Source organism: Oncorhynchus tshawytscha, linkage group LG07 (genome assembly GCF_018296145.1).
Source record: "Oncorhynchus tshawytscha isolate Ot180627B linkage group LG07, Otsh_v2.0, whole genome shotgun sequence".
Lineage (NCBI taxonomy): Eukaryota > Metazoa > Chordata > Actinopteri > Salmoniformes > Salmonidae > Oncorhynchus > Oncorhynchus tshawytscha.
Genome location: NC_056435.1, coordinates 70,718,840 through 70,733,058, shown reverse-complemented (window position 1 = coordinate 70,733,058; position 14,219 = coordinate 70,718,840). Strand labels below are relative to the sequence as shown.

The window sequence follows — 14,219 nt, the reverse complement described above, 5'->3', positions numbered from 1 at the left end:
CTACGTAGTGCAGTGCTTTTGAACCCTAGCCCAATGGGTCCCACACATATCTGTCTCTGCTATTACCTGGAGCTGCAGGACAAAGCTGCCCGGTAACACAAGAGGACAGAGTCATCTGTTACAAGCTATTTTAATGGGAAAAAGTAGACTTAATATAGCCTCCGGTACTGCTATTTTTCGCCAGGATTAATTTCTAACTATGAATGGTTAATTACAAGTTTTTACAATTGAGCTCCAGGCAGTCAGAGTAAAAGAAAGGAAATGTCTGTTTTGAGCTCCAGGCAGACCGGTCTGTTTTGAGCTCCAGGCAGACCGGTCTGTTTTGAGCTCCAGGCAGACCGGTCTGTTTTGAGCTCCAGGCAGACCGGTCTGTTTTGAGCTCCAGGCAGACCGGTCTGGTTTTGAGCTCCAGGCAGACCGGTCTGGTTTTGAGCTCCAGGCAGACCGGTCTGTTTTTGAGCTCCAAGGCAGACGGGTCTGTTTTTGGCAGACCGCTGTTTTTGAGCCAGGCAGACCTGTCTGTTTTTGAGCTCCAGGCAGACCGGTCTGTTTTTGAGCTCCAGGCAGACCGGTCTGTTTTTGAGCTCCAGGCAGACCGGTCTGTTTTTGAGCTCCAGGCAGACCGGTCTGTTTTTGAGCTCCAGGCAGACCGGTCTGTTTTTGAGCTCCAGGCAGACCGGTCTGTTTTTGAGCTCCAGGCAGACCGGGTCTGTTTTTGAGCTCCAGGCAGACCGGTCTGTTTTTGAGCTCCAGGCAGACCGGTCTGTTTTTGAGCTCCAGGCAGACCGGTCTGTTTTTGAGCTCCAGGCAGACCGGTCTGAGCAGACCGGTTTTTGAGCTCCAGGCAGACCGGTTTTTTTGAGCTCCAGGCAGACCGGTCTGTTTTTGAGCTCCAGGCAGACCGGTCTGTTTTGAGCTCCAGGCAGACCGGTCTGTTTTGAGCTCCAGGCAGACCGGTCTGGTTTTGAGCTCCAGGCAGACCGGTCTGGTTTTGAGCTCCAGGCAGACCGGTCTGGTTTTGAGCTCCAGGCAGACCGGTCTGGTTTTGAGCTCCAGGCAGACCGGTCTGGTTTTGAGCTCCAGGCAGACCGGTCTGGTTTTGAGCTCCCGGCAGACCGGTCTGGTTTTGAGCTCCCGGCAGACCGGTCTGTTTTTGAGCTCCAGGCAGACCGGTCTGTTTTTGAGCTCCAGGCAGACAGAGTAAAAGAAAGGAAATATCTGTTTTTCCTTGTCCTCCATACACAATGCTGGTGACTTGTGTTTTAGAATCCTATTTAAAGGAATTGCTTTCAAGTGTTGTTTTTCCTAGAAAGCTTATTTTTGTTAAAGGTAAATGGTTTGTTATTGTGTTACTATTATGAGAGAAGGTTTTCAGATTGAGTGTTCAGCAGACCCTGGGTGGGTTCAATTACTATTTGACATCTTTCAAATACTTAATGTTTTTTTTCTCTCTAGCCTGCCTACTTGCCTAGAGTGCCAGATGAGTGGGGTTTGTACGTTTGGGACTATTCTATTGGTCCATTAAGCCAGTTACACCTAATCATTTTTTTTTTGTTGTCAAATAGTATTTAAAACCCAGGTGTGATTTCAGTATTCATTTTGAATAATGTTTTGTATCCTTCATGCTTGCCTGGTGTGACACTGAGAGTAGTCTAACTCTGTCAAGTCACCTCAGATACACTTAGTATGAGTCCCAAATGGCTCCCTTCAAAAGTAGTGCACTATATAGTGAAGTGTGCCATTTCAGACGAATCCTAACTCTAATCTAACTCTATTCATAAGATATCAGTCATGTTTTAGATACACATCTTAGTATTTATATACAGCACATAACAAATCCAAATTTATGTCCATATAAAAGCATCAGTGTTAATTATCATTGTCACACACTCTGTGTGTAACAAATGGCACCCTTTTTTCTATATAGGGCACTACTTTAGATCAAAATCACATGGGACCTGGTCAAAAGTAGTGCACTAAATAGGGAATAGGGTGGCATTTGGAACTCAGCCAGCCAGTGTGTTTGTTTCTTCTCCGGGCTCAGCGTTGTGTGACTCTCTGCTTGTTGTCACGGTGACTGGATACATTCTTCTTATTTATGTTCCGTCATGTTTGTTTTGGCTTCGTTTTAGAATGAGATCCTCATATCTCCTTGTCTCAGATGTTTTTTTTTTATACATGAGACGAGCGAGGAAGCCTTGTTCAGTTCTCAGGGTTCTGACTGTTATCGTTTTGGTTCTGATCCATTTCAGTTAGCTCTTCTTAAAGGGGAACTGCATCCACTGATTTGTCCTTGTTTTTTTTTTGCTTGCTGGTGGCCGTGACCGAAGCCAAACGAGAGTTGGCTTGGGGGTGTGGTTTGATGTGGGTGTGTGCTTGCCACCACCAAGACACACTCATCTGTCAGAACCTCACCCACAGCGGTTTCCTCTCCACTCAATCACAACTAGCAAACCTCCTGCAGGTTGAGCTCAATAACTATAGGCAGATGTACACTGCTCAAAAAAGTAAAGGGAACACTGAAATAACACATCCTATATCTGAATGAATTAAATATTCTTATTAAATACTTTTTTCTTTACATAGTTGAATGTGCTGACAACAAAATCATACAAAAAATATCAATGGAAATCAAATTTATCAACCCATGGAGGTCTGGATTTGGAGTCACTCAACATTGAAGTGGAAAACCACACTACAGGCTGATCCAACTTTGATGTAATGTCCTTAAAACAAGTCAAAATGAGGCTCAGTAGTGTGTGTGGCCTCCACATGCCTGTATGACCTCCCTACAATGCCTGGGCATGCTCCTGATGAGGTGGCGGATGGTCTCCTGAGGGATCTCCTCTCAGACCTGGACTAAAGCATCCGCCAACTCCTGGACAGTCTGTGGTGCAATGTGGTATTGGTGGATGGAGCGAGACATGATGTGCTCAATTGGATTCAGGTCTGGGGAACGGGCGGGCCAGTCCATAGCATCAATGCCTTCCTCTTGCAGGAACTGCTGACACACTCCAGCCACAAATTCCCAATCTGACCCTCAAACCATCATGGTCACCTAATAATCCCCAGTTTACAATTGGCTCATTAATCCCCCACCTCTCCCCTGTAACTATTCCCCAGGTCGTTGCTGCAAATGAGAACGTGTTCTCAGTCAACTTACCTGGTAAAATAACGGATAAATAAAAAATAAAAATAAAAACATGAGGTCTAGCATTGTCTTGCATTAGGAGGAACCCAGGGCCAACCATACCAGCATATGGTCTCACAAGGGGTTTGAGGATCTCATCTCGGTACCTAATGGCAGTCAGGCTACCTCTGGCGAGCACATGGAGGGCTGTGTGGCCACCCCAAAGAAATGACACCCCTCACCATGACTGACCCACTGCCAAACCGGTCATGCTGGAGAATGTTGCAGGCAGCAGAACGTTCTCCACGGCGTCTCCAGACTCTGTCACGTCTGTCACATGCTCAGTGTGAAAATGCTTTCATCTGTGAAGAGCACAGGGCGCCAGTGGCGAATTTGCCAATCTTGGTGTTCTCTGGCAAATGCCAAACGTCCTGCACAGTGTTGGGCTGTAAGCACAACCCCCACCTGATGACGCCGGGCCCTCATACCACCCTCATGGAGTCTGTTTCTGACCGTTTGAGCAGACACATGCACATTTGTGGCCTGCTGGAGGTCATTTTGCAGGGCTCTGGCAGTGCTCCTCCTTGCACAAAGGCGGAGGTAGAGGTCCTGCTGCTGGGTTGTTGCCCTCCTACGGCCTCCTCCACGTCTAAAATCCCTGACACTGGAAGGAGGAGGAGACGGTGCTATAGAGGCAGGATTGTAGGATACCTGACACTGGAAAGAGGAGTAGACAGTGCTGTAGAGGCAGGATTGTAGGATACCTGACACTGGAAGGAGGAGGAGACGGTGCTATAGATGCAGGATTGTAGGATACCTGACACTGGAAGGAGGAGACAGTGCTGTAGAGGCAGGCTTGTAGGATACCTGACACCCTGTACCCACTTCAATTCACATACAGCCAAAACAGATCCACAGGTAATATAATCTCTATTGCAAATCACACTGCCCTTTCCCACCGGGACAAAAGGAACACCTACGTGAGAATGCTGTTCATTGACAACACCTCAGCGTTCAACACCATTGTGCCCACAATGCTCATCACTAAGCTAAGGACCCTGGAAATAAACACCTCCCTCTGCAACTGGATACTGGACTTCCTGACAGGATGCCTAAGGTTGTGAGGGTAGGCAACAACACACCCACCACGCTGACTCTTAACACGGGGGCCCCTCAGGGGTGTGTGCTTAGTCCCCTCCTGTACTCCCTGTTCAACCATGACTGTGTGGCTGCCCATGACTCCAACACCATCATTAAGTTTGCAGACGACACAACTGTCACCGCCTGGTCACCGGTTACGATAAGACAGTCGACAGGGACGATGGTAGAGACCTGGCAGTGTGGTGCCAGCACAACAACCTCTCCCTCAATGTCAGCAACTCCTGTGGCGGGCTGGTCGCGCAATGCATACCATACTGACACGGTCGCCGGGTGTACAGTGTTTCCTCAGACACATTGGTGCGGCTGGCTTCCGGGTTAAGTGGGCATTGTGTCAAGAAGCAGTGCGACTTGGTTGGGTTGTGTTTCGGAAGGACACATGGCTCGCGACCTTCGCCTCTCCTGGGAGTTGCAGCGACGAGATAAGACTGTAACTACCACGAAAAATGGGGTAAAAGTAAAACAAATGAAATTGTCTAACTCGAGTCACCCAAGTCATAGACTGTTCTCTCTTCGACTGCACGACAAGCGGTACCCATGCACCAAGTCTGGAACCAACAATGCCCTGAAAAGCTTGTACCTCCAAGCTATAAGACTGCTAAATATACTGATCAAAAATATAAAATCAACATGCAACAATTTCTAAGAATTTACTGAGTTACAGTTCATATAAGGAAACCACTCAACCCGAAAGACATCCAGTTGATTTCACATGACTGAGCAGGGGTGTAGCCTTGGACGGACCTATCCACTCAGCAGCCATGCCTACCCACTGGAGAGCCAGGCTCAGCCAATCAGATTGAGTCCCCCAAAAAAAAGTTCTTTATGACAGACAGAAATACTCCTCAGGGCTGGAAAACTACAGAACCTTGGTTGTGGAAGCATGGTCAATCTGTATAGGACTCGTGATCCTTTGAACATGAAGGGGTGAGAAAACAACAGTGCCCCCTCCAGTCCATGAAGGGAAGTGGGCGGAGGGGCGAGATTTGTAGGTGGAGCTTGGCAAAAAGGGAGCATGATTTGTTGACTTTGTAATACAAACCCAAGGCTTCATTAACTTGTCATTTACTCCGTTTTAGACGAGACTGATTTCCTGACCACCATTGTCCTATTTACTCTGTAGTCGAACTTAAACACTTAAATGAATGTTTCTGACTCGTATCGATGCAACCAGACGTTTTCAAAGCCGTTACTTGCTTATTAAGGGCAGGTATTCTTTAAAGCTACATTCAAAACCAGCCCGACCCATTACATTTTGTAATATAGCTGACCATTTTAAAAGATACCCAGATGCCAGACTGTAGCTTTAAACCCGTTTAGCTATTCAACAACACATATTGAGTCACATACACCTGAGTAGCAGCACAGTTGGAGCTCAATGCATTTACCTGCCTACTTCTCTCGGTCTCAGGACGTACAACGAATCTAGATTGGCTCAGGAAATAGGACCAAAACAAAGGAGTGCAACGAGGCGCTGCAACGAGGCGCTGCAACGAGGCGCTGCAACGAGGCGCTGCAACGAGGCGCTGCAACGAGGCGCTGCAACGAGGCGCTGCAACGAGGCGCTGCAACGAGGCGCTGCAACGAGGCGCTGCAACGAGGCGCTGCAACGAGGCGCTGCAACGAGGCGCTGCAACGAGGCGCTGCAGCGAATATTCCTTAAATAACAACGTGGTCAATGTTGAGGGGTATACTACGTCCCATGTTTGAGGAGTCGGCTCGTTAAATTTGGTCAACTCGCTAAGTTCAATTTGAGAACCAGTGCCACGAAAGTGGCTCACCTTTTGTAGCCAGGTAAATTTCTATGTCAACTTATCCTTCATAACTAACCTGCTCCGGGGCAGGCTAACTCTATTTACCCTGAAATGAAGTGTCTGAGCCACGAGTTGAGGACCAATGAAATCAGATTCCCTCCCTATCGCTAAGATTGCATCATCTGAGGAAGACAACTGATTTAAATATTTTATTTAAATAAAATATTTGTTTGTGTTAAATAGTGTTAAAATATGTTACACATCACATTACACGTGTAATTGTTAATTCAATGGACAGCCGCGCATCAATATAAGTAACATAATAAAAAGTCAGTTTAAATAGACACATCACTGCATCGGCTTATGTCTGCCTTTCGCATCTGTGGTGGAAGGTGACCGAGCTACAGCGACTTTTGTCAACACCGTGAGACGTCTGTAGCACCCGAATGGACTCCAAACTAATATGACCGTTATGCTGTGCGGCACTCGGTGCTCGTCAAGGTGACCTATACAAACGACTGCAAGTATGAAGGTAGTTTTGTGACAACATTTTATGAATTTTGTTATTCAATGGATTTCTTTGGGCTATAGCAGTAAAAACTACACCAAATGGCCCTGCCAACCTACACCAAATGGCCCTGCCAACCTACACCAAATGGCCCTGCCAACCTACACCAAATGGCCCCGCCAACCTACACCAAATGGCCCCGCCAACCTACACCAAATGGCCCCGCCAACCTACACCTAATGGCCCTGCCAACCTACACCTAATGGCCCCCCACCTAACCCCGCCAACACCTAATGGCCCCGCCAACCTACACCTAATGGCCCCGCCAACCTACACCTAAACTATATTTAAACCCATTTTACACACATAATAATAGATGTGGAGTTAAGAAGATATTAAATCATCTGATAGGTGACTATATCACTAGCCATTTTAAACAATGCTACTTAATATAATGTTTACATACCCTACATTACTCATCTTAATTTAATACATGTATCACTAGCCACTTTAAACTATGCCACTTTGTTTACATACACAACATTACTCATCTCATATGTATATACTGTACTCTATACCATCTACTGCATCTTGCCTATGCCGTTCTGTACCATCACTCATTCATATATCTTTATGTACATATTCTTTATCCCTTTACACTTGTGTGTATAAGACAGTAGTTTTGGAATTGTTAGTTAGATTACTTGTTGGTTATTACTGCATTGTCGGAACTAGAAGCACAAGCATTTCGCTACACTCGCATTAACATCTGCTAACCATGTGTATGTGGCAAATAACATTTGATTTGATTATTTGATTTGAATTTTTATCAATTGTCAGATTGAGACGGATGAACAGCACAGCATGCATTGACAAGGAAGGGAACTGTTTTCTAATGAACCTGTTATTTGGCACGATTTCTAATGAATCTTGCCAAGTAATTCTCTAAATTGTGCAGATTGGCTCTGTTTCAAAATATAACTTTTTCCTAGAATCCCCATGGACCAATGCGTACCTCACTTGGCTACTGCCATTTGGGGGGGGTGCTATATTCTTACTGTAAAATGTGTTTTGACTTGTAGGGCAGGATAGAATAAGAGTGTAATGTCTGCTAACTTTAGAAGTTCATTTCATTGGCTGTTCATTTCATTGGCTGTTCATTTCATTGGCTGTTCATTTGATTGGCATGGCACAGCCATATAGCCTCAGATGAGCACAGATAAATACAACTCAAAACATGCTATTTCCGACAATGCAGTAATAACCAACGAGTAATCTAGCTAACAATTCCAAAACTACTGTCTTATACACACAAGTGTAAGGGGATAAAGAATATGTACATAAAGATATATGAATGAGTGATGGTACAGAGCAGCATAGGCAAGATGCAGTAGATGATATCGAGTACAGTATATACATATGAGATGAGTATGTAAACAAAGTGGCATAGTTAAAGTGGCTAGTGATACATGTATTACATAAGGATGCAGTCGATGATATAGAGTACAGTATCAACGTATGCATATGAGATGAACAATGTAGGGTAAGTAACATTATATAAGGTAGCATTGTTTAAAGTGGCTAGTGATATATTTACATCATTTCCCATCAATTCCCATGATTAAAGTGGCTGGAGTTGAGTCAGTGTCATTGACAGTGTGTTGGCAGCAGCCACTCAATGTTAGTGGTGGCTGTTTAACAGTCTGATGGCCTTGAGATAGAAGCTGCTTTTCAGTCTCTCGGTCCCAGCTTTGACGCACCTGTCCTGACCTCGCCTTCTGGATGATAGCGGGGTGAACAGGCAGTGGCTCGGGTGGTTGTTGTCCTTGATGATCTTTATGGCCTTCCTGTGACATCGGGTGGTGTAGGTGTCCTGGAGGGCAGGTAGTTTGAGTGCTTTTGGTGACAAGCCGAATTTCTTCAGCCTCCTGAGGTTGAAGAGGCGCTGCTGCGCCTTCTTCACGATGCTGTCTGTGTGAGTGGACCAATTCAGTTTGTCTGTGATGTGTACGCCGAGGAACTTAAAACTTACTACCCTCTCCACTACTGTTCCATCGCGGTGGATAGGGGGGTGTTCCCTCTGCTGTTTCCTGAAGTCCACAATCATCTCCTAGGTTTTGTTGACGTTGAGTGTGAGGTTATTTTCCTGACACCACACTCCGAGGGCCCTCACCTCCTCCCTGTAGGCCGTCTCGTCGTTGTTGGTAATCAAGCCTACCACTGTTGTGTCGTCCTCAAACTTGATGATTGAGTTGGAGGCGTGCGTGGCCACGCAGTCGTGGGTGAACAGGGAGTACAGGAGAGAGCTCAGAACGGACTCTTGTGGGGCCCCAGTGTTGAGGATCAGCGGGGTGGAGATGTTGTTACCTACCCTCACCACCTAGGGGCGGCCCGTCAGGAAGTCCAGTACCCAGTTGCACAGGGCGGGGTCGAGACCCAGGGTCTCGAGCTTGATGACGAGTTTGGAGGGTACTATGGTGTTAAATGCTGAGCTGTAGTCGATGAACAGCATTCTTACATAGCTATTCCTCTTGTCCAGATGGGTTAGGGCAGTGTGCAGTGTGGTTGAGATTGCATCGTTTGTGGACCTATTTGGGCGGTAAGCAAATTGGAGTGGGTCTAGGTTGTCAGGTAGGGTGGAGGTGATATGGTCCTTGACTAGTCTCTCAAAGCACTTAATGATGACGGAGGTGAGTGCTACGGGCATTAGTCGTTTAGCTCAGTTACCGTAGCTTTCTTGGGAACAGGAACAATGGTGGCCCTCTTGAAGCATGTGGGAACAGCAGACTGGGATAGGGATCGATTGAATATGTCCGTAAACACACCAGCCAGCTGGTCTGCGCATACTCTGAGGACGCGGCTGGGGATGCCGTCTGGGCCTGCAGCCTTGCGAGGGTTAACACGTTTAAATGTTTTAATCACCTCTGCTGCAGTGAAGGAGGGGCCGCATGTTTTGGTTGCAGGCCGTGTCAGTGGCACTGTATTGTCCTCAAAGCGAGCAAAAAAAGTTATTTAGTCTGCCTGGGAGCAAGACATCCTGGTCCGTGACTGGGCTGGTTTTCTTTTTGTAATCCGTGATTGACTGTAGACCCTGCCACATACTTCGTGTCTGAGCCGTTGAATTGCGATTCTACTTTGTCTCTATACTGACGCTTAGCTTGTTTGATTGACTTGCAGAGGGAATAGCTACACTATTGGTATTCGGTCAGGTTTCCGGTCACTAGACTTACTAGATTTACTAGACTGCCGATTTACTAGACTGCCGGCTCCTGGTGCAAATCAACACTGGGCTATTATTCTACTGTTAAATATGCGCATATTCATGACCATCATGGCACATTGAGGTAGATATGCATTAACAATAAGCCTTAACGGTACGCCTTAACGATGCGCCTGTGGAATAGAAGACAGATGGAACTTCTAACAACCATAGTTTGCTGAAGTTGTTCAGCATTGCCTCTTAAATGAAGAGTTTAGGTGCTGGACGTGCAGATTCAGGCCTTCTAGAGTTAGCAGCAGACGGACGACCAGTATCCACCGTTTTGTGGTACGGCTGACACCTGAGCTGGAATGTGAAGCTAACTGAAGCTGGCTAGCTTTATGAGAAGCCTGACTAGATCTGGCTTGCTTCATAGCATATCCCTCTGGTGTGTGGTAGCCTACTTGAATTTGAGATCTTGTTCTGTGTTTCTCTCCGTAGACATCAAAGACTCCCTCATGCAGGCTCTGGCCAGTTACGTGTGTTACCCACAATCCCTCAGAGCCGTGGAGAGGATCCCAGAGGAACAGTGAGTATTGTAGTGCGTGCGTTTTTGTATGTGTTTGTTCGCTACCTTAGGTCTTGTGAACATACCAAAAATAGACACCAAATAGCCTCTTCGCTATATGCCAATAATTTCTCTCATGTTGTATCAGGTATGTCTTGCAAGCTGTGTCCTATGTGAAAGCTTCACCGAATCTCGTATGTGAAAGAGTATGTTTGTCTCCTAGACGTGTGTCCATGATGAGAAACCTGCTGGCCCCCTATGAACAGAGGCCCTGGGCTCAGACTAACTGGATCCTGGTGCGACTGTGGAGGGTACGTACCCTGTCCTTGGTTCTCCTCTATCAGCACCGTGCCGTCTTCTGGTTTAGCTTCTCAGTGCACAAGTTCACAATTGTCCCACCATAGTTTCTGTTGCAGGGCCGTCTTCTGGTTTAGCTTCTCAGTGCACAAGTTCACAATTGTCCCACCATAGTTTCTGTTGCAGGGCTGTGGGTCTGGGTTCTCTCTCTCTTGTCCCTGACCTCTTGTATTGTTCTCACTAACCCGTAGTTTCTGTTCTGTTGCAGGGCTGTGGGTCTGGGTTCTCTCTCTCTTGTCCCTGACCTCTTGTATTGTTCTCACTAACCCGTAGTTTCTGTTCTCTTACAGGGTTGTGGGTTTGGGTACAGGTACACACGGCTGCCTCATCTGCTCAAAACCAAACCAGAGGATACCAACCTTCCCAGTCTGCAGAGTAAGTCTCCTCCTCCCTCTTCTCTATCCTCCCGCTTCTCTCTTCTCACTGTCCTCTCCTTTCCCACTTTCTCCTCATCTACCTCTAATAACCTCTCCCCCTACTTCTCTCTCTCCTCATCCCCCTACTTCTCTCTCTCCTCATCTACCTCTAATAACCTCTCCCCTCCTACTTCTCTCTCCCTACTTCTCTCTCTCCTCATCTCTTCCTCTCTCATCTCCCTACTTCTCTCTCTCCTCATCTCCCTACTTCTCTCTCTCCTCATCTCCCTACTTCTCTCTCTCCTCATCTCCCTACTTCTCTCTCTCCTCATCTCCCTACTTCTCTCTCTCCTCATCTCCCTACTTCTCTCTCTCCTCATCTCCCTACTTCTCTCTCTCCTCATCTCCCTACTTCTCTCTCTCCTCATCTCCCTACTTCTCTCTCTCCTCATCTCCCTACTTCTCTCTCTCCTCATCTCCCTACTTTTCTCTCTCCTCATCTCCCTACTTCTCCCCCTCCCCCCCTACTTCTCTCTCCTTCTCTCCCTTCCTCCTCCCTCACCACTATACTATAGAGATATTCCTTCACATACTCTTTTCTGTCTTCTCTTGTCTGTCTGCTGTTCTCTTGTCTGTCTTGTCTGTCTTCTCTTGTCTGTCTGCTGTTCTCCTCTTGTCTTCTCTTGTCTGTCCATACTCACTGTGTCTGTCTGTCCCTCAGTCCACTCACATCTTTGTAATAAATCCAACGTTGGAGCTAATCAGCCCAAGTGGTCTATTTTGTAGTGTCATGTTCCCATAAATAGTCCTTTCCTCGTCCTGTTTTATAATTCCCATTTTTTGTAAATGAAACCCATCTTGTTTTTGTTCACTGATCTTTCAGTGTGCAAGTCTGTTCCGGTACCGGGCTAAACCGTTCCGGTACCAGGCTAAACCGTTCCGGTACCAGGCTAAACCGTTCCGGTACCGGGCTAAACTGTTCCGAGACCGGGCTAAACCGTTCCGGTACCGGGCTAAACCGTTCCGGTACCGGGCTAAACCGTTCTGGTACCGGGCTAAACCAACCGGGCTAAACCGTTCCGGTACCGGGCTAAACCGTTCTGGTACCGGGCTAAACCAACCGGGTTAAACCGCTCCGGTACCGGGCTAAACCGTTCTGGTACCGGGCTAAACCAACCGGGTTAAACCGCTCCGGTACCGGGCTAAACTGTTCTGGTACCGGGCTAAACCAACCGGGCTAAACCGCTCCGGTACCGGGCTAAACCGTTCCGAGACCGGGCTAAACCAACCGGGATAAACCGTTCGAGACCGGGCTAATCCAACCGGGCTAAACCGTTCCGAGACAGGGCTAAACCAACCGGGTTAAACCGTTCCGAGACCGGGCTAAACCAACCGGGCTAGACCAACCGGGCTAAACCAACCGGGCTAAACCAACCGGGCTAAACCAACCGGGCTAAACCAACCGGGCTAAACCGACCGGGCTAAACCAACCGGGTTAAACCGTTCTGAGACCGGGTAAAACCGACCAGGTTAAATCGTTCCGGGACCGGGCTCACAGTATATGGAGTGGTACAGATGTTCTGTAAGTGATAGTAGTCCATAGTAGATGTGGTATTTCTGTCCAACAAAATAGATTTGCTTTCACATACAGGGCATCAAACTTCCAGACCCAAATAGAGAAACACATTTTTGTAGCAACAATAGCAGAGACTTAGTCATTACATATTCTTTAAATGTTCTGCTTCTATCAATGTGAATGCAGTTGAATTTACCCCGGTATACTACGAGGTCCACTAAAATGCAAAGCTAAAAGTGGAAAAACAACCATGGCGCTGGTTGACATGTTGTGAGATAGTGTTTGTATTTACTTTGCTCTGATTTAAAACTGATAAAGCATGACAGTGTTCCAAATGGCATCCTAGGGGCCCTTTACAAAAGTAGTGCACTAAATAGGGAATAGGGTACCATTGGTCCTGGTCTAAAGTAGTGCACTAAATAGGGAAAAGGGTACCATTGGTCCTGGTCTAAAGTAGTGCACTAAATAGGGAATAGGGTGCCATTGGTCCTGGTCTAAAGTAGTGCACTAAATAGGGAATAGGGTGCCATTGGTCCTGGTCTAAAGTAGTGCACTAAATAGGGAATAGGGTGCCATTGGTCCTGGTCTAAAGTAGTGCACTAAATAGGGAATAGGGTGCCATTGGTCCTGGTCTAAAGTAGTGCACTAAATAGGGAAAAGGGTGCCATTGGTCCTGGTCTAAAGTAGTGCACTAAATAGGGAATAGGGTGCCATTGGTCCTGGTCTAAAGTAGTGCACTAAATAGGGAATAGGGTGCCATTGGTCCTGGTCTAAAGTAGTGCACTAAATAGGGAATAGGGTGCCATTGGTCCTGGTCTAAAGTAGTGCACTAAATAGGGAATAGGGTACCATTTGGGAACCCTGATTACAACAGTGTGTGTGTCTGTGTGTGTGTGTACTCAAGGTCTTCTGAACCAAATTGTGGTACCCAGAATGCAGTGGGTAGAAAGGATAGAGCCATAAAGTTCATCCTCAAAATAACACAATTTACACTTTGACATGGGTGCATCTCTGGCCACTTTAATAAACGGATTTAATAAAAGGCATTTAATTTTTAATTAAAAAAAAAAAAAAAACTTTTAGTTCCATAGATGAAATTGACTTTGTGTGCGTGTCATCCCTCATCAGCACTACACATATGTACAGTAGCATGGATGTACCCAAATAAATGCACTAGAAAACAGCTTAAACAAATGCAAATGCAGCTACTTTGATGTAATTTTATCTGCAGATTTGACATGACTAGCTAGCAAGCAAAGGATAAGAACATTGCCAGCCTGCATAGCAATCAAGCAAATATAATGAACAAGTCAGCTTCTCTGTACAGTAGCAACCTAACCTATAGAACTAACAACCAGGTTAAGTGGAAGGAGGAATTAGTATTTTACATGTCATTTTTACCAGTAAATGTGTGCTTGTTTTCTTTGTCAACCGTGGTGTAAACAGGAGAAACGTACCAAGTCATCCACGATTTCCAGATAATGTACAAAGCATCCGTGTAAATACTTATTTTCCACCATCAAATAAATTCATTATTTGCAATGGATCATGGATTTTTCTCCTCATTTTGTCTGTCATAGTTGAAGTGTACCTATGATGAAAATTACAGGCCT

The 14,219-nt window shown here is 46.3% G+C and overlaps 1 protein-coding gene across 2 annotated transcripts in view; it reads left to right on the top strand.

Annotated features, from left to right (window-relative positions):
- LOC112255369 (E3 ubiquitin-protein ligase RNF123) overlaps window positions 1-14,219 on the top strand; it is a 266,952-nt gene that overhangs the window by 62,285 nt on the left and 190,448 nt on the right. For both annotated transcript variants that reach the window (XM_042324870.1, XM_042324871.1), the window contains exons 28-30: window positions 10,251-10,338; window positions 10,541-10,628; window positions 10,965-11,049. In XM_042324870.1, coding sequence (XP_042180804.1) covers window positions 10,251-10,338; window positions 10,541-10,628; window positions 10,965-11,049 — 261 coding nt within the window. The remainder of the gene's footprint in view (window positions 1-10,250; window positions 10,339-10,540; window positions 10,629-10,964; window positions 11,050-14,219) is intronic.